Source organism: Apteryx mantelli, chromosome Z (assembly GCF_036417845.1).
Source record: "Apteryx mantelli isolate bAptMan1 chromosome Z, bAptMan1.hap1, whole genome shotgun sequence".
Taxonomy (NCBI): Eukaryota; Metazoa; Chordata; class Aves; order Apterygiformes; family Apterygidae; genus Apteryx; species Apteryx mantelli.
This window is the reverse complement of record NC_090020.1, coordinates 56,347,312-56,374,524: the sequence shown is the minus strand read 5'-3', so window position 1 is coordinate 56,374,524 and position 27,213 is coordinate 56,347,312. Positions and strand designations below refer to the sequence as shown.

Here is a 27,213-nt window from a genome sequence, read left to right as displayed (position 1 = left end):
CCTCTACCTTGCTACTGTATACTGGAAATCAGGAGACAGAGGGAACACAGAAGACACATTTGGACCCAGAAAGAGAGGAAGCAAGCCGACAGCAGGAGAAACGCTCTTTAACAGCAGCACAGTAACAGCAGTACGGGAAGCCAGGAGACATAGATGAGCTGTTTAGTTTTTAAGATAAAAAGACTAAGAAAAGGAAGGCAAGTCAAGTGACTGAGGATGAGAGGGCTGCTAAGAGGTTAGAAAGGGTGAATGTAGGACTGGATGGAATAATGCTTGATGGGTGTTTGAGGAAAAGGTGAAAGATGGCGAGGGAATATAAAAATAAGTGTTTTCTCACTTTCTATCTGCCTCAGATGTCAAAAATCTGCATATGAGCAGTTGTGTCAAAGTTTACATTTTACAGATTTGGTGACCCTAATTAGTTCACTTGAATCATTCAACCTGAAAATAATATTTTAGTATACTCTAATTCACTGAGTCAGAATGTGCCCAGGATTTAATACATCTCATTTTGCAAGAGGTGTGTCATCCTCTCATGACTGCAAATACACAGAACCTTATCTATCACTGGGAAGACAGAGGTTTTCCACCTGACACTCACATCCTGAGCTGCTGAGCTGATTCCTTACAGATAGTCATTTGCTAAGTCACCAGCTGTGTTTCTTAAAGCATGCAAGTCATGTAAGTCATGAAGGCTTTACTGCTGTGACATGACCTTGCTCAGCTTGTGTCTCTTGATAGAACCAGAGCACAATGTGATCACTTAAAATACCCGAAGTCGTTATTTTGTTTTTCTTTACTTGAGCAAGATACAGAAGCTGGTTCTCTTTTTCTTAAAAGTTTGTTTCCTCTATAGTATGCTTACCCCCATTTAAAGACCTGATTTTTATTCATTTTCTTTGGAAATGTGGAAATATTATTAGCAAAGATCTTCTGGTCAGATTCTACTTTCAGTTTCTCCAGCCAGTTTAACCCACAGAGTTAAGTGAAATTATTATGCATTCAAATCAGAGGAGATAAGACCAGGCTCTTCAAGTGAGGAAACAATAGCAGGAGTAAATGCATATTACCAGAGAGAGGTGACAACAATATGCTCTTTAGTATATTAACAATTTTACTTAAACTTTGAAATACTGCAATGTTTTATATTCAATTTAAATGTAAACAAAAAACAGAGCTAATTTTTGAAAAATTTTCAGAACTCATTCTTAATGCATGAAAGGAAGCTTGCATAGCCTTGCCTGTAGAAAGAACCACCCAGTTTAAAACGGCAGCAAAACACTTTTCTTGAGAGTAGGAGAGAGCAACTGACAGTGCAAATGAGAGAGTCATCTGCTGCTTTAGAAAAGGATTTTGATTATTATTCAATTCCAAACTATCACTCCTAGATCACAAGGGCTGCCAGCAAGAATGTTTCATCTGAAGAACCTGAAGGAGGTTTCTGCCACAAAAACATGGGTTGTCAAAACTGTTTTTCAGCAGTGGTCCAATCTCTCAAAGAGAATGAACCCATTCTATCTCTTCTGAATACGATTATTGATGTATGAAACAACAAATGTGTGTGCTTTTGTGTGTGTGTATGTGTAGTGCTCCCAGTGATGGAATTTTACACTGGCCTTCTTTCTCCACTGCACTAAAGAAAAACAAAAGCAGAAGGGAGACAGTTATTAAAAGTAACAGAGAAAGTGAGAAAGAACAATGAGAACCAGAAAAGGCTGCTGTTGTGCACTCGGGTGACAGAACAACATCTTAGTGCTGTACCAAAGACAACAATAACAGATCACAAATAGTCACTTCCCAGACCCTATTCCACCCTGCTGCTCCTCCTTTTGATAGGTGAGCTCTCACCCTGAGCACAAAGGACAGAATGATCAAACTCTTACAAAACTTTGTGTCAGTAAATAATCACCACTATAGAAGTATATTTATAAGAATGCTCATGACTCCCTGGAACATCTCCTCTTCACTGTACTGTACGTTCTTTACATTTGTTTCATAATATCCCTGTGAAAGGACTAAATGTCCCTTCCCTTTCTTACAACCTGTTAAAATCAGTGAGAGCTAATGCAGAGTTACTTATGGCTAAGCTCAGAGGAATATTTTAGGCCAACACATCTGAGATGTTTTGAGTAGTGATAAATGATAACTATGTATGTTTAAATTTATCTAAGTTCATAGTTGCTTCTTATTTGGTCTAGCCCAATGAAACTGTACTGAAATAATGAGGAATCTACACTTTGTAAGAGCATAGATGAGGGTCTGAGAATTGAAAGAATCCACACTGAGGCTGTTCTCTGTTGTTTCTTCCAAGGACACAACATTTTGCTCTTTGAGTCCCATACAGTGCCCTCATCTACCATTCTTTCAACAAAGTTCAAACTCTCAAGGAAATATTAAATTTCTGATACAGCGGAGGCAAAACCAGAGATGATGTAGATGTCAAGTGCTGGTGGAACTCAGAAAAGCTCCATCACCCAGATTTGCATGTAAAGGTCTGCATTTGTCTTGTCTCAGACCAGGATTTATGCAGTATTGAGTAGGCAAATTATGCTAGGCCAAAGGTGATTTTGTTTTGATCAATACTGTGATACTTTTTCTCTTGTGAAAATAAAGAGATTTTCAAAATTATGTAGAAAAATATAGGCAACTGGATAGGAAAATACACCTGAAGTCCAGGATCTTCCTTTTCATCGAGCTTGTCTGAAACTTTGAAAAGTGCTGTAAATCTAACAACATTTTAACAGACAAATATGAAGAGAATTTCTACTTCTTTTGCTAACTGTGAGTAGTATTTTAGCCAATAGATGCTCCCATTTACACACATAGAATTCTTTTCAGGATTAGATATTGCTGAAGATGAACAGGAGCAGTGGAATCTAGTTTTAAATGCAGAAGTTATAAAGACTCCTTGCATATGAGTTTGTGTGAATGGATTCTATAGTTACCTATAAGTTTGGATGGAGAAATAGTTTCCAGAAAACAAATGTGAAAGTATCCTGAGGACTGATATGCTCTGGGGACTAGCATTCCTCCGCAAGAACTGATAAACTCAGAACACCAAGAATCTGCTGAATTTGTGCAAGGCCACTAAAAAACACTAATGACAACAACACATATCTTGGAGCATACGCAAGAAGGGAGAATCTGCCATACAGACGAAGACTACATGATTATATACACACTTGACTGAAGCAAGGGACCGTGCGAAGCACTTCCCAGACACCTACCCAGTGTCCACTGGCACGCTGGGGTGACCCCCTGGTTCTGAGGATACAGCTGGGCTTGGCCTCCCTCCCAGCTGCTGTTGCAGCCAGGTAACTATGAATGAATAACGAGTAATAATGAGTGAGCATTTGAGTGTGTGAGTGAACTGCTTGAGTGAGTAAGTGAATGTGTTGTGTGAACAGCTATCTGTTGTTAATAACAGTTTGATTATACTACTAATAACAGCTTAATGAATAAAAGGTATTATAAGAAATATTAGTTGTTATCTGTGTCTCCCCCAACTAAGTACACTCTGAGGGAAAGGAATTTACAATGCAGAGATGTGCAAAACACAAGTAAGGCAGGAAGACAAGGCCATGAGAATTAATAAATGTGTATTGTACTGATGGCTGATTACATAAGCATTGAAAATGCTTTTCAGAAAATCTGATTATGGTCCTGGTCAGTTAAACTATTAATGAGTCTATAGGTGACCATATGCTGAAGATATGGCTGAAGTATGACCTAAGAAAGGGTTCATTTTTAGGATGATCATCCCGAACATAGTCTCCTTCCCTTCAGTAGTGTTTCTCTTCTCTAGCTCCATTACTTGTTAGAGAAGCCAGATCTCTCAACATACTCTTCTGTCTAAGACAGACCACCTGGAATAAGAGAGCATTGGACTGTCTTTACGTATAATTATACTCTCCTTTCAGTAAAGACTGAAATTGTTTTGCTGAGCCTTGGCTGCCTGCAGTTCTAAGAAATGATGACCTTGAAACTGTTAGGAGACCACTGAAATGAATTCACTTTAGTAGCTTTCGCAGTTCTTTGAGCAAAACAATTCCTGGTCATTCTGGCAAGGACTTACGCTAAATTGTGGTTCCAGAAATGGAAGACATAAAAAAAAAAACAAAAAAACCCTAATAGACTAAAGCAGCTAGACAGAATTTTCTATTTACTCTCAAATCTATCTTTATTGGAAAAGGGCTACACTGAGATTAATGCATTAACTTTTCATTTCTGAATCTGGTTTTGATGCCACTAGGGGACTGAAGATTATTTAACTCCTACTGTTTTGATATATCATTCGTGAACAGGATGACTATTGTTTGTACAGTAAGCAGGTAGTCACATAAAAATCATTTTTAAATGAATTTGTGGAGCACTCCCACTGGAAAAGGTTGATCCCTTGAAAAACATAAAAAAATTTACATGCTTTACTGAATTTGTAAAGGAGCATGGTTCTCACAGAGAGTGGCTACAGGTCAGGCTTTACATTTATGAACTATAACATCTGCTACTCTAAAACTTAAGACGGTTTATATTGGCTCTACTTTTTCACTTACTTTTCCTGCAAGACACAATCACTGCTTCCACTGGAAAGCCACAAAGCAAATCTAAACTCAAATCTTTTCTAAAGCAGCCCAGCAAAATATACCTTATTCCAGTCCAAATGAAGCACTCTTGTACGTCCAATGATGCCATGCAGCATATCTTGATCAGCAAGTGTGATCATCCAGCAGTCATGAGAAATGACTCAGATTGACTGTGGTTCCTGGTTCTGTTCAGAGTTGCACAGCAGACTCTGGGGCAACAGCTTCAGTTCTCAGCAACTGTTTCTCTTCCTATATTTTGTTTTGGCTGTACTGAGCGTAACTGCGACTTAGAGACCATCTCAACGCCTGTGCAATATGTGCCACAATAGCTCCTGATATCTCTTGGTACTTATTAAAGCTGCTACAACTGACCTTTTCTAGGTCACACATAACTGGAGGCCAATGTGCACAAAAGATTTACTAAGAATTATTACATTGGTGCTATGTTACCCTACTACTACTGCTACCACCACCACCCCACCATAAGTGACTATTGTTGCTTATATCATTTACATAAAAAGAGACAAGTAAGTATCTGGATAAACTCAGGGATGCCGTCTGCATTTCAACAAGAATAAATTGGATCTGTTTTAGATCACTGGCACAAAAATGTGTTGCTTGTTTGTTCATTTCTGAGATATGGCAATTGCTGCAAAACCTACCTGATAATTCACAGCCAAGAAGTTCCATTCTCAAAGTACAGTGTCTTCTGCAAACCTGAGGATACAGCCGTATGTACTGTGACTTTATTGGTGGTGTGAAGGAGTTGGCGTACGGAGTGTTGTTGTCTACATTTCCATGGAACACCTATGAAAAAATGACATATTCATAAAAACATGCTAAGAGAATTACGAGATGTTCATTTCATTTCCATGCCTCAAACATATCCCCTTTGTCCTTCTAACCTTCCTCCTTGGTTCTCTGTGACTTTTTCACAAATAGAAGCTGTTCTTTCACTTCTCGTGCCCAACACTCAGGATTTTAAGGAAGGCCTAACTGCCATTGCCTTACACAGGCATGTGTTTGCTGCCTCTGATAAATCAGGGCCTTTGACTTGTCACTCCTAGAAGCTGGAGCTTCTAATGCACTAAATTACATCTTCTTTTCAAATTAGTGTATTAAATAGTCCCTGTTCAATCTAGCCTGCAATTATTTACATTGATTGACATTTATTTTTTCTGTCTACTTCAAGAAACTGCTCCACCAAAGTCTACTGGAACCTTTCCATTGATCTCAGTGGGAGCTGAATTAAACCTAAAAGCATTTTTCTATTCTCTCCTCACTCTAACTAGATATGCTTATATTTTGTTTTCTTCCCTCATTATACACCTTTTCACACAGCATTTCAACTTCCTGCCTGCATAAGAGGAACTATGTTGAATGCTGCTAAGTGTCTTAGTTCTATTTTAACTTTCACAGTAAAGCGATTCTTGCTGCTTTGCATGCAGAATTCTCTATAAAAATAAATTGTAACTATAAATCGTAAACATACACTTCTTACTGGATGATACTGTTTGTGCAATGCAGAAATTAGCATTGATGAATGGGTTCTATGTTTTTAAGGGTTAACATTAATCTGCCAATGTAATAAAACTAAATTGAAAACAGAGTAATGAGTAATTACTGGTAAACTAATTAAAATGAAAATCAGTTAAGTGTAATAAACAGGATTATTCTAGCCTTGGGACACAATATTTTTACAACCATCAATTAAAGTATAAGAAATTTTTAGTAGACAGAAAGTGCAATTTTTTGCTGTGGGTTTTTTTCAGAGAAAAATAATAACAAGGCAACATATCAGACTGCTTTCTCTGTTTCTCTGTCAGGCAATTATGCTTATCTACTAAAGATATCTTATACTTCTGAAGGCAGCTAAACCATGAGACTTATGCATATACAGATGACTTAATCTTACCATATCTTCATTTGAGCCTTTTACTTTGTACATTGACCATGACTTCCCATCATTACTATATGCAATTTTGTAAGATTTTATATATTCTGGACTTCCAATCCTCTTGGCACCTTGGGTTATTACTCCGGTGACTCTCATCTTCCTCTGCAGGTTTATCTGAAATAACAATACATATCATCATTAAACATCTGAGGGACACAATTCTGTTATTAGATTTCTTTCTAACTCCAAGGAAAAAAAAGAGAACTGTAGCATTTAAATGACTATCTCTATTTTTGCATTAACTCTGCTTATTTTTCATTCATGTCATATATATATAAACAAATAAATAAATAAAAGATTTTGAACAAGAAGCATGTACTATGTTGCTGTCTTTGTGTGTATGTGTACACACACAGACACACACACAAACACAGCGCTTGTATATATCTAAAAAGGAAATGCAACAACACTTTAATACACTTAATTTACCACAGGCTGGACCTTCCATTCTATTAGAAGGCAATTTAGAATTCCATCTGAAAGAGTCCAAGCTAACTTCAGGTTAATATTTTTTTTTTGTCAAAGCCTAAGTAAAAATACACAGATGCACTATAAAGAAATCAGACTTTTCCTTGATGCTCATTGAAAATTCACAGATTTAAAGATCATGAGCGAAATGCCAGTTCCAAAGAAGTCAATGGCAAAATACCAATGGCTATTAAGGGATATGAACATTCCCAATGTATTTGTCTGGCCTAGCCTCAACACCACAAAGTAAAAAATGAAGATGTATGTAGAGTTCAAATTACAAGTCACAGCCTTAATTTTCCCTTGCTTATGTATCTATGATATGTGAAAGCTAACTATATTCTTATAAATTTCAGACTCTTGTATTCATAAATTAAATAATATTAGCATCATCAACCTCATCCCTGCAATGAAGACTATCAAGAAGTAATCTGTGACAATTGTGCTCCCACCCCATACTGACAGGCAGTTGAAATCTCTAACTTCTATACCAAATGAAGCTTAATAAAGTGATGTCACACTGTGAGGCTTGCATAAAGGTACAGGTAGATGTGTGAAGAAAGGAGGCGAGTGGGAATAATAAAGAGTAATGAACTGGAAAAATGTAAATGACACATTAGGCTACTTTAGCCCTTGCTTCCTCCAAAAGAACCTTGTCCGTGTTGCCCGGCTGCTGGGGCGACCATGGTGCTCCCTCCTCTCTGGGATGGCAGCCCCCAGGCAGGGACGAAACGCCACTGTAGTTTTACCCCATTTGCCCTGTATAAGTAAAGAGTAAACATTCATACACCTTTAGAATAACAATGTTTTTCTGCTAGAGATTTAGACCTGATTTGGATTGTTGCGAGAGAGAAGAGAAGCAGCCCCATGAAAGTTCAGAATTTTTACAAGATCTTATCTATGCCAGGAAAATTCAGGAACTTCTGCAATTACAATGTAGTGAATGGAATCAGGAATTTAGAGAGGTATAAATAAGAAGAGACTCACGCCTAATCCATTTACAGTCTTGGGAAACTTCTTTTTTCCCCACATTCTTTCAAAAAAATCACCACCCTCCCCCCAAAATACAAACACACACACACAAACACACACACACACACACAAGTCCCAGCCCTATGTTCCCCTGGTAAAAAAAGAAATGTTATTATAAGAGGACAACTCCAGAGACTATTATCAGCCCTGAACACAGACAATAATCTAGGGAAGGTTTTTTGGATGATGATTTATGGAGAAAATGTTTTTTCTTTTATGGAAGAAAGAGTAGCTTCTAGTGAAACCATGGCTTTAATCACTTGATACTATATTTGCAGACTGGCTCCTTTCCATGCCCCAGCCTCCATCTGTAATGCACAACAAAACAATCACTGCAATTTAAGAAGTGAAACAATGACACAAAAAAGCACCCAAAATTAATCTGGCAAAGAGGTTGATACTGTGTTAGAAATTCAAACTGAGAAAAAAATAGTCCTACTGAATGAAGGGAGGATTTGGTTATATAATTATCAAAAGTAAATAAAAATAATTTAATTTTTAAATACTCACTTAACTATGCATAATGTTTAACCTGTGTTCTTTAAGCTTCAGGAATCAAAAAGCCTGCCTTTTTTTCAGCTATAAACCCACTCCCTTACTTCATATCTGGATATCTGTATGTACAAGCTATACAGTTTTATTTACATCTGTGTTTTAACAGACAGAATCTTTCTTTTTAGGATTTTTCTGGATCAGCTGAGCTTTGGCTTTAAATGGTATTGAGGTTCAAATAAGTTAGGAAATAAAAATGGGACACACTGTTTTGCAATTAGGTCTATATAATCTGTCAATGTTTGCAGGAAAACCTCAATGAAGGGGGGAAAAAACCACTCAGAAATCCCTGCAGCTTTAGTATGTACAAAATTCTCATGGGGCTGACTTCATGCTTGGGGTAGCTCCAGTTAGCGCATATGGATACACCAGAAATTAATTGGTTCATTGTGTCTGGCTTCTTTTATGTGCTTTAAATTTTTCAAGCCAGAGCTTAGCAAAACACAAAATATTACAACTGTGCAATGACTATAATGAAGCAGCTGCTGAAATCTTTCTTAGTTAATGTATTTCAGTAGGAAACAGAGTTCCCAATGTGAAATGTGCACTAACTCTCTTAGCATTAAAAGCATTTTTAAATGCATTGTTCTCTGACAATTGTGTGGGGGAAACAAAAAAAAAACCCAAACCTTAAGATGCTCTGCTTTGTGGATACAGGAGAAATATGTATTTAGGATAGAATGTTATATATTCTAATTACATGGGTGTCCTAGTTTTAAAACAAATAAAGAGGTGAAAGTAACCAAGATAAGAACAAGAGTTTAATGTATCATTTTAAAAAGACAATAGCTTGTTTAAGTATAAATATATTATTACCTAGACTAACCAGACAAATCAAGAATGATAGAAGGCCAATAGTACTTTGAAAGATTAAAAAACCCCAATAATCTCAAAGTATTAATGGAGGGTAAAGACCTTGGAAGAAGAAGTTGCATAGAAATTTGAGGAAAGAGCAAAAAAAAAAGCAAAAAAAAAAAAAAAAAAAAAAAAGACCGATCAGTTCTACTACCCTTACTTACATTTAAAGTTACTTTGAGAGCAACAGATTCAGAGTAGGCACTTGGCCACCGTGCACAGCTCTGCATCCAGCTCCAGCTCTGAGGGCGCTCCTGGGTCCAGCAATTTAGACGCAACCTAATTCACCCAACACACTTCAGGGAACATTCACAAGCACACAAAGTAAAGGATGCCCATTGCTTTACTTCCTATTATTAAGCAGCACTTGGTATCCCCAAGTATTTTTTTATTTCAGTGTAATTACAGAATAGTCAGTAATCTGTGGAATTAAAAACTAAATTTAGCCTCTTGATTTGGGTTAGATCTCAAGATAAATCAACAAAAGTGTGCATGATTATGTTAGATTTAGTCCTACAGTAGAACTCATTACAGTTCAACAGATCTTTCTTCCCCCAGGGTCTCCAAACAGAGGAAATTTAATTTTTGGTGCGGCAATTAACATGAAATCTACTGGGTTTCTCTGAAAATGGTACAGTTACCATGCTCCTTCCCTATTCCGTGGTCAGGAAGACGAACTGGCAGTGAAGGAAGAAAGTAGATACCATGCACCTGCCTGGGGATCTTGTCTCCAGTGAAAATAAATTATCCTGATTCACACTTGTTTCATGGTGGTGTAATCACATTGACTCAATTAATCTAAATCTGATTCTACAAGAAATAGATTATGTCTACATGATATACAGTGGACTATACAAAATCATTATGCTGATATTACGAGTCAGATAAGAGCTCACCAACTAACAAACATGGGAGATAACTCAAGCTAATAAACAGTGCCAAGTGACAAAATATGGTACCTCAGGTTCAATGCTGTATAAAATGTTCGAGTTTGAACTTATGTACTGCCAATCACCGGGTGCCTTCTGTACTGTATCATATAGTTTATTGGTTCATAAAGAAATCTGTTTGGGGATGCTAAATCACTCAGATGTCTATGTTGAAGATGTAGCCAATCAAAACTAATCATTTAACTGGAATTTAACTTAAAAGAAAACACATCAGAAAGCCAACAAAAGAAATGGAAAGTATTTTCCCAAGAGCCACATGAACAAGGTAAATTTACAAGCTGTTACAGATTGCACAGAATAAAAATGATACAATATTTTTAGAGACAATTCAGAACCAGTCCTGCAAATCTGCATGATGCATTAATAGCTTCACTTTCAGGTATGAGTAAATGTAGGAGTACAGGACTGGATGGAACCACTTGATGCTTGTTTCCCATGATCATGAAAAGTTGTTCAATAAACAGTCCACAAAACAGAGACCAAAAATCACTTCCCGACATACTTAACAAACTTTAGACCTTTAGAAGAAAGACAAAAAACTGCAGTCATAATATGTCAATGCAACAAAACAGGAGAGACGAAGGACACTGGGACACCAGTACAGACTTCCAGCAGTAAGTGAGGTTTCCACATATGTGCATATGCGGTTTTAACTTCTGACCTATATACTATCTTTTTAAGAAGTTTTTTTTGATAATATTTGGGAGACCTAATACATGAAGGCTGAAAGATGAATGGAATGAAACAGAAATCATTAGACTTCAAGTTGTTCATTTGCCATTTAAGACATTCTTGTTGGCTGTGAAGAATAGGTTTGTATGTCTCTATCTATGAACAAATATATATGTGTGTGTATATACATATATTTCAGTAACATTTTGTTGCTTTCTCTGTTTGTATAATTTGTTCCTTAGATTCAAAAAGTATACATGAAGGATTTATTTTTAAATGTTTTTGTACTTTAAGGTAACAATAAGACTATTGAATAAAACTGAAAAACTTCATTTTGAAGACAAGATTAGTTGCCAAATGTCATTAAGGACCCGACTTATAATTTGGGTCTTAGAATTTGGGAACCAACATACTCATGTTGGAGTACTGAAAAATTTGTTAGGACAATCAGCTGATCTGTAAAATTTTGGAATTCACTACACATACCACATCTTCAGGGTACAATCCATTTTTTTAAAATTATTTTCAGCCTGTTTTTTCTACTATGAACAACATTAGTAGAAGAAAATATGAGTAACTTTTCCTCTTTCGTAAGACACTAAGCTCAATAATCTGGAAAGATATGTTTTTTCCGATGGTCTTCTAACGTATTTCAATTCATGCTTGTTTTTTCTAAACCTGTTTTGATTGGTCAGATTCTCTCTGGTAGATTTCTGAAGCTGATGCTCTGTAGTCCCCAACTATGTGGCCTGAATAAAAGAAGTTCATGTACTTTGAAATCTGGGATCAAATATTAGAGTATACTCAACATGCAGAAGCTATGTACCTGACAAAAAAAATATTTAAAAAGATCAGTTGCATCTGTGTTTTCTGCATTATTAAATACAAGAGTAGAGAAGAGGGATGAGAAGGTGCAGTGACTTTAGGAAGATACCATATGTGATGCTCCTGGCCAGAATAAATAACTATATTCCCCTCATTTGTTATTGCATAATTAGCAATAACACCATTAACATTGACAGTACAAGTTTTCCTGAACTATATGCTAAGAGCAAACTTCCAAAAAAATGCTCAGGTTAAATACCTCACAAAATGTTGTCCTTTGAGACTGTAAATATGTATGTTTTCATGATCTTTCCTTTGTAAGAGAAATTCAGTTTATGATGAACTATGTTGTTTATGTGTTTCAGTTATGAGATGCAATAGCATTGCTATAAATAATTCTCCATCTTTTCTGGCACAAAATATATTTCTTTTACTAATCCTCATAATTACTCATACAAAATCAGGGTTGAACAAGCGATCGATGTTATACTGGCATGTGAAGATTCCTTAGAGCAACCCTTCTCCGATGATTTCACCAGGTTAAGAAAGTTTATATTTTTCTTCTTTTTAAAGTCATAATTCTGATAAAGCTAGACAGAAAGTGCCCACAGAAACATCTTCTGATGAGAAATAGGGACGCTTGCCAAAGGATGTTTCTAACAAAATCTTAATAAATTTAGTTTCCACCCTTAAAAGGTGTGAAGTATCACTCACAAACAGAAAGGATAAATCCAGAAAGGGAGAACAGCTATTAAAGTATAAAGATAAAGTTAGTCTAATACTAAATGGGTGCAAACTGGCCAAGAGTAACTTTTGACTGAACATTGGAACAAAAATCTGTACCTCAGCAAAGTAAGGTTCTGAAACAGCCTCTAATAAAAAAGGACAAGGACAAGAAGAGCGACTGGTCTTGAGCTGGAGGAGCTTGAAGAACTTGGGAGAAGAGTACCCTGACATGATTCCTGCAATCCTGGAAAATTTAACAAATGTGGAAGCTCCCTCCCATGTTTCCCTTTCCCTCCTCAAGCACTAGAGGCCCTGAATGCTGAGCATTGCTGTTTCACTCTGAAATCATGTCAAAAGCAATGGGTTGCAAAGGGGGACTCAGTGTGCAATGAGGTTCAGAAAAGTCAGGGCAGGTCAGCTCTTATTCTGTTCTTTGTTGCACACTATTGCTGCATCTGTGATGTTAGGGGCTCGTACATCTTGCCCCTCTGCGTCATTTTGTCACTCCTCTAACCAGCGCTGTCAGCAGAACTTCCCCGGATTTAACTGAGGGCATTAATGTAGTCAGGATAGCAGCAGTGATATGTGCTTTAATTAGCATCCAGATTAGGTAATATAGTGATTTATCCACAGTGGTACTCCAGCTGTTGCTGCCATTCTTGAAGGAGGATTATTATAAGGAGAAAAGCCAACACTTTTTATCTTACATTTGTGATAGTCTAGGAGAACTCATACAGTCATTTGCTACAAGTCACTTCAGAAGTGATAATTCCTAACTCAACTGTGAGATTGTATCCTACCCTGCAGATGAATCAATTAAGTATTTGGTTATTTCTGATCTGCTGTACAAACCCTAACCACTTTTGTCCTGCTTACATGGATGCAGAGCTATCAAAGCCTCTTCACAACTTTGCTACTAACTTCTTTCCAAACTCATCGTCCTGCCACTGTTGTTTCTAGTGTCTCACTTGACTATCATACCTTTCAGTAACAACAAACAACTCTCAGTTCTTTTCTACACTCACTTATGGCTTATTCCCACCCAAACATCTAGAAGACCTTGTCTAGTTGGAAGCATCTCATCATCTTTGCTATCTTCAGTTGGAACATTTCTATGCTTCAGGTTAGGCATGTTGGATCAAAGCCACAAACTGCCCCATTAATTTCATTTGCCCTCTGTGAAAAGATCAGCATATATGTTAAAAGCCACTTACATGGAAAACCTAAATACAGGGATTTTTTAGACCAAATTATAACATTAACACAGAGTAGCATATGCTACGGGTAATAACAAAAAGCATTCACTTGATCTGGCTTTTGTTGAGAACTTTCACTTTATGCCTCAGAGAGCTTACATAATTAGACAGACTAAAAACTTGCTTGGTCTGTTTCTTCTTATTATTAAGTCATTATTTTAGTCCCAAAGGTAGTTGTTATGAATGTCATTAACTGGATGATATGAATTATTCAACTACTGGTATGTTTAGATTGTCATCTCAAAAAGAGGTTCATAATCAATCTCACATTGTTCAGAGTTCTGTAGCCCAGTAAAATTTCATCTCATTTGCAAAGTATTGATTAAATGGTATTAACTACCTGCAATTTAAGTTTAGCTAAGAAACACTAGAGTATTTTATTGCTATTATTAATCCCTTCATATACCTTCAACTTGTGACTCCCCTTCCTGCCTCTGGCATGCTGATGCCTCTCAAAAAGAATTTCCCTAAGACATCTAGAAAACTTCTTAAAGTATCGATTAAAGAATGTGCAAATAAAAATAATTGTCAAGGAAAATATCAATATGTAGTTCCACATGTCAAATAGCTTTGATCTGGCTGGTAGAGGTTAGTAAATAGGATGACAGAGTCAGGTCACAGAAATGAACATGCACTTCTGTTCTAATCCTACAAAGACCAGTAATGAGAAAACAGTAATGCGAAAGAAATTTCTGACAACTGAGCTTAACTTTTGTACAATCTATTTTTCTTTGAGATACTTCGGAAGAACAAGAGCTGAGAATTTTCTGGGTCTTTCATAATACAAAAAGTTACACTCAGAAGTCCTGATGATCAGGAAAACACAAAGACTTCCCAATAGTTTTAATAGGCTCTGCAGTTTTCCTGAAAAAACACTTTCCACTAAAGCTGTGGAGACTTTCCACAAAAGCTGACAGACAATAGATATGATAAAAATGTAAAATGTCACTTGGTTCAGTAAAAGACAAAGAAAAAACCCTCAAAATCTGAAAAGTCTCAGTAAAGGCCTCAGATTTGAAAGATGTCTCTTTATCTTAACCACTCATGGAATATCAAGATTATAACATTGCAAGAGTAAAACACGCTCAAATTTTTCAGTCCACAGAATTGATTTTCTTAGTACATGAGGTTCCATTGAAATTAGAAGGCCTTTGAAATGTGACAAGCACATGCTCATCAATTAGCAGTAGAGTTTCTCTTCCCCAGTACTTTCTCTCCATCACCTCCAAAATAGCAGAGAAATACTGAGCTGCAGCCAGGAACTGTGTGCTTCTCCACAGCTAGAGCTGTATCAAGGCTCTGCCTATACTTCCACAGCTTGTGCTGCACATCCCTGTGACCTATCTACATGCATATAAATTCAGGACCTACGCACTGTTCTGGGTCCATCTATACAGGTATAAGTGTGTATGCACACCTCTGTACAATGCAAAAATTTTAAATATATTTGTATGTAATTTTTCTTTTTTCTTTTAATTTCATATCCTGGACCTTAGTTGTAATGAGATAACTTGAAACAGTTCTTTTCCAGAATTCAAAACTAGCAGAAGCCTAAACGTAAGTGAGAATTGTTTGCTTTACTGATTTTGAAAGTGGGTGTTTAAGACATAAAACATGACCTGTGTTCCTGTAACACTAGTATAGCACCACCTTATTGATTTAGACCGCATCCTCCCCACAGGAAGACCACTATGCCCATACATTCATTGCTCCATTAAAGTCAGTGAGCCACCATGCAGGGGTGTCTTTACAAGAAACTTATTACTGGAGCAAGAAACCAGAGACACACTCACTTGCTCATTTCAGTGTGCCACCACTTGCTGTTTTAATTACTTTTAATATGGTAAATGTGGAAAGCTATTCAGTCAAAGTAGCTGGTATCGTAGATGCATAAAACAATACATTTAAAAGTATTTGTATTATTTCAATCATTCAGCCATATTACAGAGTTATTAAAGAAAGCTGGCATGTGGGCTGACAGAATATGTTACATATAGTGTTCATAAGAGAATGAAATTTCTGTTGCCATAGGAATCCTAATGTCGAACTGACTGCTTTTGCATATCTGCAACCTCAGTCAAAAGCTGTTTGAATATGTTTCTGTGTGTATGAAGAATGACACTGGGAAATATAAAATGATATCAAATAGATACTGAGGAATGGGACATAAGGGAGCGTCTGGATGATTACAGCCTTTTTGTTTTCTGGTCTACTTTGGGTACATAAATTACGTTTTTAGCCTGAAGGCTAAATATATAGACAGTGAGGGAGATCTGCAGCTGACTGACATTGGTATTGGGTTCACTGAAGCCAGTGACTCTCTGACAGACATTGACCACTTGAGGATCTGTTCTAACTGCTGCAGTTCAAAGGTCCTACGTGGAAGAGTTTTGACAGAATTCAGCTGTACCTTATTCTTCCCTGCCAAGGGCTTTCTGGTACTAACTACCAATCGTCTGTATTGTCCATAATCTCCAAGGAAATCCTGGTATAATATTAAGTCAAATTTTGGAATACTGACAAAAAATGAAGAGCTTTAACAGATTTTTTAAGACTTAGCTTACCAGGTCAGCCTTCCTCTATGGTTCAAGTCACCTTACATCGTGACTCTGGGACTGTATTTCATAAGGTTCACCTGGCCACATTTGACAGTTATATTAAGTAATATTAAATGTTTAATCTATGATGACAAGTATTTTTTGGAAGCTGATACTACAGTACTCATGAATGAGGAAATGAACTTTGACAAGATGAATAGTTTGACAGATGGCAGTTTGCTTAGAGCTCTTACTAGCAGATGTTTCAATGAATGTTCTGCAAAACCTCTGTATATTTTGGGTTTTATCATTTTATTAGCAAATAATTATCACCTGGTGCATGCTTGCCCTTTGGAAGTTTTTTATGTTGAAGTTGCTAATTTTTTCCTACTTGCCTTTTTTTTGAAAATTATAAAAAAATCTTTCATTTTTTGTTGCCTGGGGATAGAATGATGGAACTTAGAAAGTCTTTATTATAGGTACATTTTTCATATGTCACAGTAGTTATGAGTAGGTTTGTGAGATCCACAGACATGCAATTAATTATGCTAGTATTAGGCATTGCAAGACCAAGAGAAGTGGGGCCGAGAGCCAGGAGTGGGACTGAAACTGCAGGTGGTATGGGAGACACTGATGTAAAAAATGAATAAAATTATAAATAATAAAATACATTCTACATAAAAGGAACAATATTGCAAAATATTTAGAATAAAAAAAGAAAAAAAATAGTATAAAAGCATTCTCAGTAATCACTAAGTAAAATACTGGCACAGTTTCTGGAGTAGAAACTAGAATTTAATTCTCTCAAACAAGTACCCTAATCACTGTGCTGCATAATTATTCTCTTACCCTGCTGATTTTTAAGCTGTCTTAAAGTAAACATCATAGCCCATAAAATGTCAATACTACACTATTTAGTCCTCAGATATATATATTCAGTGACTGCTGTGTATGGACAACACTTAAGGAAGTGTTGTCCACACGCACTCTAATACTCTGTTTTCTCTGGATCAACTTTGGCATCTTCACTGCAGCATGCTGGCTCTGTGTACACCCCTGAGGCATTTAACATTTCTATGCATTTCAAGGGATGTCCCATGAACTACAGGGTAGCTCCCTAAGTATCTGATTTCTGCTGTGGGAACAAGCTTTACAAGAACAACATTTTTGTGGCTCTAACTGGACTTAGTTGACAACGGGCCTTAAAATTCTAAATTACATAGGGGCCTGGGAATGTTTCACCCTTAATCTGCTTGGGTAGATTTCTTTCCCTGATAGGTCATCTTTTTTTTTATTAAGAGTCTCTATAGAAAGATTATTTATTAACAGTGTCTAGAAAAATGATGGCAGAAAATATCTAAAATTGTGCAATAATTATTAAAAGGAAATAAGTAATATTTAAACATATGCACAGAGAAGGTAAAAGTAAGCAAACCCAATGTATTTATTTTAGAATAGGATACTAATACATTCAAATTACTAATTAGAAGTTGGGCATCATTTTCATCAAACTGTAATTTCTCAAAATATGGAGTTTCACCTAAATTTTAGTAAATAGTTTCAGAAAAGTTATTTGGGGAGGAAACTGGGAAGCTAACTGAACATTTCATTTATTTCTAAATAAAATTTCTAGCTTTTTCATTTTGAAATCACATTTTACATTAAAAAATTGGCCCAAAAAAGAATAAAAATATAAAAATAAAGAAGGTCTAGAAATGGATTAATTTTTTGAAGAGAAAAAAACATTTCAGTCTAACCCCAAACTAAATATTCTGGATATTTTTCCTTCCTATAAAAACTGGGGGAAAAAACTTCCAAATTATTCAACCTGAACTGAGCTTATTTCCCATTTTTTCATTCTGATCAAACTGAGCAGTCCAGCTGTTTTGTTAATGAATCCTCCTCCTTCTCACAATAATAAAATTAAATATTTGAATATTTTATTTATTAGTAAATTGGTAACCATGCTGATGTCTCTGGAGACACAGTTCCTGCTATTTTAATGATGGATAACTAAGCGTTTTCCTCATTTTTCTACTTAATAACTCATATTTATGTACAATAGTCTCCAGTAACAATTCAAGTGTTTAATCATTGTTCTCAGAAAGCAGTATGAGACACTAAATAGTTCATTCTCTAGATTTCAGGTATTCACAAATCTGCATGTGGTGACCATGGATTAATACGGACCTTGTAAAAACAATTTTCATACCCAAAAGACCCCAAAGCACTTAAAAAAAAAAAAAAAGTCGGTAGTATCTTGCACACCATTAAAATTAGTGCCATTATCAGGCATATTCCTCCCAGGCATATGCTTCACAATCACATTCATGAGACGAGCAAAAATTAAGGGATCTCTTGTTCTCATATATGTTAGTTAAGTCATGGTGCAAAAGCAGCAATTACACAGGAGCCAGCAGGCACTAATGCTTTCCACTCCTTGCCTAATCAAATGGTCAAATCCAGGACCAGGACATTAAATTTACCCTTAATCCCTTCCTTAATCAAAACTTACTCAGTCCTCTCCTGACTCAAAACATCATCTTTGCCAGTCTGTGCCAATCTTTGCTGTATAACGCTTTCAAATATCTGCTTCCTATCAACCTTCAGGGTACACCCTGATTTTTGCTGTCTAGCCTTAAATATGATACCCTTTACCCTCTACTTTTTGTATGCCTTTACCCACCTGCTTACCTTGTGCTCAGACAGACATATAATCTCCCTCTCCTCTTCAGTTCTCTCCCATTAATTTGCAATCCCGCTTTGAATTTAGACAAGGTATCATTCTCACTTACAGGCACTAGGAGCGGTCAGCCTGAGGTTACTGAGCATACGGGACTTGCAGAGAATTGAGGGACAACTTCTACATAGTCCTATGACACATGACTGGATCATGTGGGTGAAGGGACATTTAGGTAAACTGAACTCATGGCTGCAAGAAAAAGGAAAACAGCAGGGGTTTCTGGGGCTGACATTCTCAGGCCTCCCTGGCACATTTACCATCAAACCCAGCCCAGCCTGTCCTGCAGTGCAGTGGCAGGAGCCACTGAAGCTCTGTTGTGAGCTACTTCTCCACTCCAGGCTCCCAGATCTAGGTGGTGTATGTCTTACTGTTCTTGGGCAAATTGAGATATAGGAAGGTTGCTCTATGGACCAAGAATCTATTGTGCTGGTATTACATAGAGACAGAACAAAAAGGCCACAGAATCATCGAATGACAGAATGGTTGAGGTTGGAAGGGACCTCTGGAGATCATCTAGTCCAACCCCCCTGCTCAAGCAGGGTCACCTAGAGCACATTGCACAGGATTGCGTCCAGGCGCATTTTGAATATCTCCAGAGAAGGAGACTCCACAACCTCTCTGGGCAACCTGTTCCAGTGCTCTGTCACCCTCACAGTGAAGAAGTTTTTCCTCATGTTCAGATGGAACCGTCTGTGTTTCAGTTTGTGCCCGTTGCCTCGCGTCCTGTCACTCGGCACCACTGAAAATAATTTGGCCCCATCCTCTTTACAACCTCCCTTCAGATATTTGTACACATTGATAAGATCCCCTCTCAGTCTTCTCTTCTCCAGGCTAAACAGGCCCAGCTCTCTCAGCCTTTCCTCGTAAGAGAGATGCTCCAGGCCCCTAATCATCTTTACAGCCCTACACTGGACTCTCTCCAGTAGTGCCATGTCTTTCTTGTACTGAAGAGCCCAGAATTGGGCCATCCCTACTCCAAAAGTCTAAAGAAACAGATTCACATCTTCTGGAACTAAATTCATCTGCCTTCCTTCCCCCACCTCTCCCAGGTTCCTCCAGATGCATCCTTCTGCCAGAGTTGCTAATGTATCTTAACGGTGTGACTGCTTACCTCAGTGCTGTCAGGCAGCCTTAGTTACACCAAATTATTCAGTCTTGTTTTACATTACTCTTTAGGATATTCCAGTTTAGGCATTTTTAGCATCTCTACTGTGGCTGAGGTCTTTGTATATTACAGGATTAATAATAACTGCAATGGTATAAAAAAGAATAATAGTCTATGGAAGAAAGGGGGAAATTAGCCATGATGAGAGGAAAAATGAGCTAAGAGATACAATATTTGGATGGAGAAACTGGGAGAGAATAAGAAATGTAAGGCATAGGCATGGATCTCTAGGTTAAAAATCACTAGAGAGGAGTCAGATTTAGAAGCTCCTGTTAGCTGGTTTGTGTTAGAGACTAACAGTTATTCTTAAAATATTATTCTATCACAGGAAGGTAGAGCACTGCAGAGAGGAGCAGTGGTAAGTGGAAAGGAGAATGACACAGAGAAAATATGACAGGAAAGGGAAAGAGAAATGATTGAAAATAGGTATAAAAGAAAGTCAGAATCATAATTTAGGACTGGATTCATTCTCCAGAAGTATCTAAAAAGACTTTGGATATGGTAGACAGAGAATACAAACAACAAACCTGCACATGACCATCTCCATTCTAATCCACATTTCCTTGAGAAAACATGAACTATGAAAACTGTGTGCTCTGGGACAAGGAAGGAGTAGACATAAAATGGAATCACAGTTAAAAAAACAAAACAAAACATGTTTTAAAAGCATACAAACAAAAGGAAAAAGGGTAAGGAGAATTAGTGCTCTCTTAAAAAGAGAGCTCTGACAAAAAAGAATATCACTGGAACAGGCAGTGACCATTTTGGTCATATCTCATGAGCAATTCATAATGTATAGAAGCATGGGGTTTTTCTCATTGTATTTGGAAACATTAACAGTTAGTATCACTAGTAAGGCAGTAAACCGTATACACAGATGTTATTTTATCACAGTACAAACCTATGAGAAGAAACACAGGTCAGCAGAACTTTAAAAGGGAGACATGACTTAGTCTGAGTTTAATCTGCTTTCAAAAACATGGTCACTGACCCTTTAAATCACAAGCCAATTACAAGCATTGTAGTGCCATTACTAATTACATGCTGAGAGTGTAAATTTAAAATGGCAATTTCAATTTTCAGTTTATTGGGAGAATGCAGGAAAATGAAATTGCATAGTAATTAGTTCATGTGTGTCAGACACCTGAAAGATTAGAGAAAAAACCTTGCACTCATTACAAGGGAGTTATAAGCAAAGCACTCAAACCTTTCATTTGCCAAGCTGCATATAAATAAAGAAATTAAATGACAAAGAAAATTGATAATGATGGAACAAGGCAAAAATAGCTACAGGCATGTACATAACTATACTTTGGGGGAATTTGACGATTATAGAACAGCTTCCTTTAGAATTTATCTAGCATTAGAAACTACAATAGAATAACAGGCTACTGATTTGGGTTCACTGCACTAAATGTTAATTTACATTTCATAAAAATGGAGTTTCTGGTTTCATAACATTCCACTTAAACTCTGTCAAACAATTACCATTTTTTCAGAAGCCATCTTCTGGTCCAGTTGCTTCATCAGTCAGACCAGCATAGAAGAGGTCCCATACACAAACCCTTCGTATTAGAAGTGACTGAAATCACTTAACTGTATGGCCCTCAGACTCCCCTCTGCCTTTGTCAATGGTCCTGATTCCCACGAAAATGCCAACTGCAGGGTAAGCATCTGTATCTGGGAAGAAGGTGGTAATGCAATAAAGAAAGTAAAACTAAGAGTAGCCTTTCAGAAGGAGCATTTCTTCCACCAGACCAGAAGGAAGCTAACCAGAAACCTAATATAGAATCAGAGTATGCTGACTTTTTGTAACCTTCCACAAATGTTTAAGGAGTATCTCCCTGCACTTTATAGAAGCTGTGCAAAAATAAGATACGGGATTTCTGCTGCTCTTCTTCTCTCAACAGAAACTATTCACTCATATAAGGGTCAGGCAGTATCTGTCTCTTCATGTGTATTGTGTGCTTAAAGAATAAGATAGTGCTCTGATGTAGAGAACTACTAGGCAGTGCATAAAGCGTGCGTTTGTGAAGATCTCTATCCCTACCAAATCATAACAGGGTTTCTGCAGAACACTCAAAAGCACTTCTCTACAAGTAACATCTCCCCGTCAAATTTTGATTTTCTGGCCCCAGCTGTTTCAAGGCAAAAAGTCTTCAGAAAAGGGGGAAATAAAAAGTCTTCTCAAGATTTAAACTTTTGTTTTTAAGTAACAAAGAGTGTTTTCCTCCCTTTGAACTCCAAAAAGTACTCAGCAAGTTTTGTGTAAACTATGAACTTATTTTTAAAGAAGAATGAGAAGGAAAAAGAAGACAATACTAGGTGCTTTGTATGCATTAATCATGTCACTTAGTTAGCTTCTAGAAAGTCCTTATATCTCATAACTATCAAAATTAGGATTGGCACTACCTAGATTAACTCCCAAAAGAACTAATTTTTCAAACCTGATGCCTTCAGCTGAGATGTTTAGAAACATTTTCTCCGCTGGTCCAACATTCTTTCCAGAGAAGATCAAAGGGATGACTTCCCTGGGAGCAAAGTCCAAGGCAAACATAACTCTGGTCTGGGTAGAAATATGCACAGTCATCTGACAGCTACTTTGATGATGGGTATGTGTCTTCGCAGGGAAGCAATCAACCATTAACAGTCTCCCTCCAGTTCATCTTCTAGTGAAGATATGCCTAGGGGGCCAATGGTAAACACTTCTGATTTTTTTCTTCAAATTTTTTAATAAAACCCACACTCTAAAGCAGCCCAAAAAGCTACCGAAACACTAATGCTTTTCATTATCCTTTAAAGTTACATTAGCTTTCTACTCCTGAGAAAATAATTCCGGTCAAGTCCCTTAACATTATTCATTCCAGCTCTTTTTCAAGGTATAAATTTTATAAACTTCCTAACCCATCTAGTCTTCATGGAAGAAAACTGACTTAAGATACATTGAAGGGCCTTTGTGTGTTCACTCTGCAGTGAATAACAAACAGTAGCACAGGCTACATTTTTCAAAACTGACAAAAGCCAATATTTTCACCATATTAGCTTTAGAAAACTTTATCAAATAGTGCTTTGCGCCTTCTTTCTAAACAAGAAAAATGAACAGGCAATCCTGTACACATTTTTCCATAGCATTTGGGAACTGTTTAGAAAAATCATAACTGATAGTCAGTAGGAAGACTGAAACATGAATAGAAATTATGCTATTTACACAAGGCTAACAGCAAGAAGTGTGTCTGATGCAACTGAGGAACATAAAGACCTTGTAGTTCAACCTACTCAGTGCTGGTAGACTAGACACCAGTTTTGTCTGAGTGAGTGAAGGAAACGATACTTATCAAGCCCACCTGAGCTGGTGCTGCAGTATTAGTGGGTCGTGCAGAATTGCCGTTCTGTACGGCAGCTTCCCTTCAAAGGAAGCTGGCTGCTACTGTGGCCAGAGGCAAGGCCCATGAGGGAAGGAGACTGGACCGTGCCATGGCCTCCAGCTCAACCCGAAGGAGCAGCAGCCCTCACTGTACTGGCTTTTGCTATTGCTGTGCTGTGCTCACTTGGAGGGAAGCACCCTCTTCACATACTGACCATATCGATTAGTACACAAGTCTTTCCCATGAGTATATATCTTCACCTGTGTTAACTAACCACTGAACATGCTAAAGCTTAGACCAATCCACACATCATAAAAAGAAAACAGCATAAGAGTAAAGAGCTGCAGAAATTACTAGTTGATTATTATCTTCATTAAAATACAGCCACAGAACTTCATATTCCATTGCTTCATGACTTTTTCTGAAGACATTTGCCAGGCCTGGAGAAATCCAGTCCACAAAGGGGACACTGCCATTTGAACCTACAGATAACATCCTTTGAGCAGGAATGAAAGAAAAAAAAAAGCATTTTTAGCCCCACAGACATGGTTGAACTAACAACTATTTCAGCCTTAAATAAAAAAGTTACTGTTACTTCCAGAGTGATGCACACACTGCTTAAAGTGTATGTGTGTCCTGAGCAGCTAAGAAGAGAGGATAAACTATTTCTACAGGCCACGGTATGGCAAGAAACATATTAAAGCAGACTAGAGTTATGCCTCAAAGAAGGCTGCAGGAGTGTGTCAAAGTACGTCCAACAAGAGATACTGCTTCTAAATGCTACTAAGGACCTAATGAGCAAATGAAACCTGTGAAAAAAGCTTCCTGAAAAGATTCTATAAATCAGCTTCTGCAGGAGAGATTCTTAGAGTTACAATGGAACATACGCATACATTTTTCAAATAAAAAGATCTGTGTTTTTATAAAGTTGAAATTATTACTGTTGTGAAACTAAATAGTCCACTTTAGTCTCGGCTACACTTATGAGAGTGAATAAGAATCTAGCTATTAGTTTACCACTTGTCTTCATCAGTTTCTTAAGTGACAATTAAATCAAGGAGATTTTTTTCTCTCCTCAGCTCCATCTGTTACCTGAATCCATGGCCATCTGTCATTTTCTGCAGCAGTCCAAGCATTTACAAGACCCTTCTTATTAAGTCGTGCATAGTATGGATACCATTTCTGGAGTCCAAAAAGAGCTCGATGAGTGGATGACGCAGTAATTTGTTGGTTTGACACAATTCCTCCTTCTATTCCTAGAGGGCCAGAGCATCCTATGAAGGAAAACAAGAAAAGAAATGAATATAACTAAAATTATCAATTCTTCTGAATCACTAGTGACTTACCTATAAACAGCACATAAATAAATCCAAAAGATCATGTGCCAAATATGTTATTAGAAGAGATTTAAAACATCTGAGTAGCATTTTTTTATTTGTAGAAATAAGTAAATACTACAAAAATATTGCTTGTAAATAACTATTCCCATTAGAAAAATCAAGGAAATAGATTAAACTTGTAACTTCTTTTAGTTTGCTTTCTCTGGAGAGTTGTGAGTTTGAGTTTTATGGATACAAACATTAAGAAAATGATTCTCATATTCCAGTATTGAAGTAGTTGCTAAAAGCAAATTTTCATATTGCTGCTTGTGCCATAACGATCAGCCCCTTAGCCAATACACTATAAATTGTTACTGCATTCATCTTTAGAAATATGAAATTAGAAACATGATACTGTTCAGTTACATTAAAAATAAAGGTCTTACATATCTAATCAGCAAAGCATGAAGTGTATACTTAACCATAATGTTTAACTGTTCATAATTTTATGAATGATGTTGATCACTAATTTTTTCATTTGAAATAGTTAGATGTAACCTTTTGTAAAGTCAAGATATTTTTGTATATATTGATTTCCAAAGCCACTCAGTTAGGGTACAGGAACAATACTATACAATTACTGTGAGTAATCCAAATAGGAAGAATTTTGAAAATTCATGATATACAAATGATTGGCAGGCTACCTACTATTAAACCCCCTCAACCACTTTCAAGTAAATACAACTTGTTCTCTTTCTCTAATCAATTCAGATGCAGGATATGAAGAGAAACTTACTACAGGAATTACTGTACCAGTTGATCTGCTCAGTTGTTCAGAAGATATTCTATTTTGAAGTCAACTGCACTTTAGCAATTTTAAACACAATAGAATGGAGCAGACATTCGGTTACTTTTAAGGTTTTCTCAGAAGCCTGGCAGTGCTTTCAACTTTAGCACTACCAAAGAATAAACTCTGAAACGGTACTGCTATGAAATCCTTACACCATATGGTCATAAAGTCACATATAATTCAATTCTTCATTAATTAAAATGTACAGAGAAGAAAAACTGACCAGTGCAATTTGCTCCTTTCAACAGAAGCTGAGGCAGGGAGACAGTGTTGGGAGTCACTAGCAATATAATCGCTGGCTATTGTGTGCCACTGGTAAATGAGACAAATAAAAAACAGATCTAAGCTGATTATGGGGCCATGAACAAGCATATGTGCATGCTCTGAAAACTGCAACTAAAACCCCCATACTGGTGGAGTTCCAAATATATTATTTCTCAGTTGAGAAAACTGGTTTACATTTAGGAAGATGCTAAATGAAATCTTGGCCTATTGAAATTATGACCAACTTCCACCACACTATGATTTCATCCATACTTTTAACAGTCCTTTAAGCTCAGCTAAATCTAAAGATCCAGTTCTGCTTTTTGTGACACATATCACCCAACAATAAAGCTGTCGTAATCATTACTTTGGTAATATTCTGTTGATGCTGCACAAGATGGAACAAAATGCAGCTCGCTCTCTCACAGCTGTCCCAGATGCGCAGTAATGCCAGTAGAAAATAAAGTCTTTGTCACTAGTGTAGGCAGATACAATACAGGACGGATTCAAAAAAAAATCCCACATCTGTTGGAAAAGTGTTATTTTTCACAGTGTTATCAAGTGTTACTTAAACATTGAAAGACCTATTCAAATCTTAGCCCTGCTTCTGAAATCTTTTCAGCAAATCAGAATAAATCCTTTTGGTTAAAAAATGGCCATACATGCTTCCAAGATGGGGGGAAAATTCTGTATTTTCAAAGGAAAATGTATATTTTCAAAAATTTCTCATGTTTACTTATTAAAATATCTTTGTCATTTCATAATTTAAAAGAAGGCACAAGCATGTTTGCCTGTATGTATATGCAACACGTGTACTCCAGGACTGATTCCAGCTTACAATGTAATTAGCCACCCCTAACAGTTGATGAATATGGATGAGAAATATCTAAAATTAGACATGCAAGAAAATGGAAGACAGTCCTTTAAGAGGAGCTTAAATAGGAGGTACAGAGACCCACCCAACACTGCAGTTATTTTAATGAAGATGTGAAGCAGACAGTTATATTCTGTCCCCTCAGGGTGAAAGGCATAGGGAGGAGGACACCTGCCTGCTTGCTAGCATGACTCTGTGACCTTTGGAGAAAGAGGTGTGC

The 27,213-nt window shown here is 36.9% G+C and overlaps 1 protein-coding gene across 2 annotated transcripts in view; it reads right to left on the bottom strand.

The window, feature by feature from the left end:
- The window catches only part of EDIL3 (EGF like repeats and discoidin domains 3), a 263,073-nt gene that overhangs the window by 53,993 nt on the left and 181,867 nt on the right, over positions 1-27,213 (bottom strand). For both annotated transcript variants that reach the window (XM_067315585.1, XM_067315586.1), the window contains 3 exons: positions 24,779-24,960; positions 6,499-6,654; positions 5,246-5,390 (listed from right to left, as the gene is read on the bottom strand). In XM_067315585.1, the coding sequence (XP_067171686.1) occupies positions 5,246-5,390; positions 6,499-6,654; positions 24,779-24,960 (483 nt within the window). The remainder of the gene's footprint in view (positions 1-5,245; positions 5,391-6,498; positions 6,655-24,778; positions 24,961-27,213) is intronic.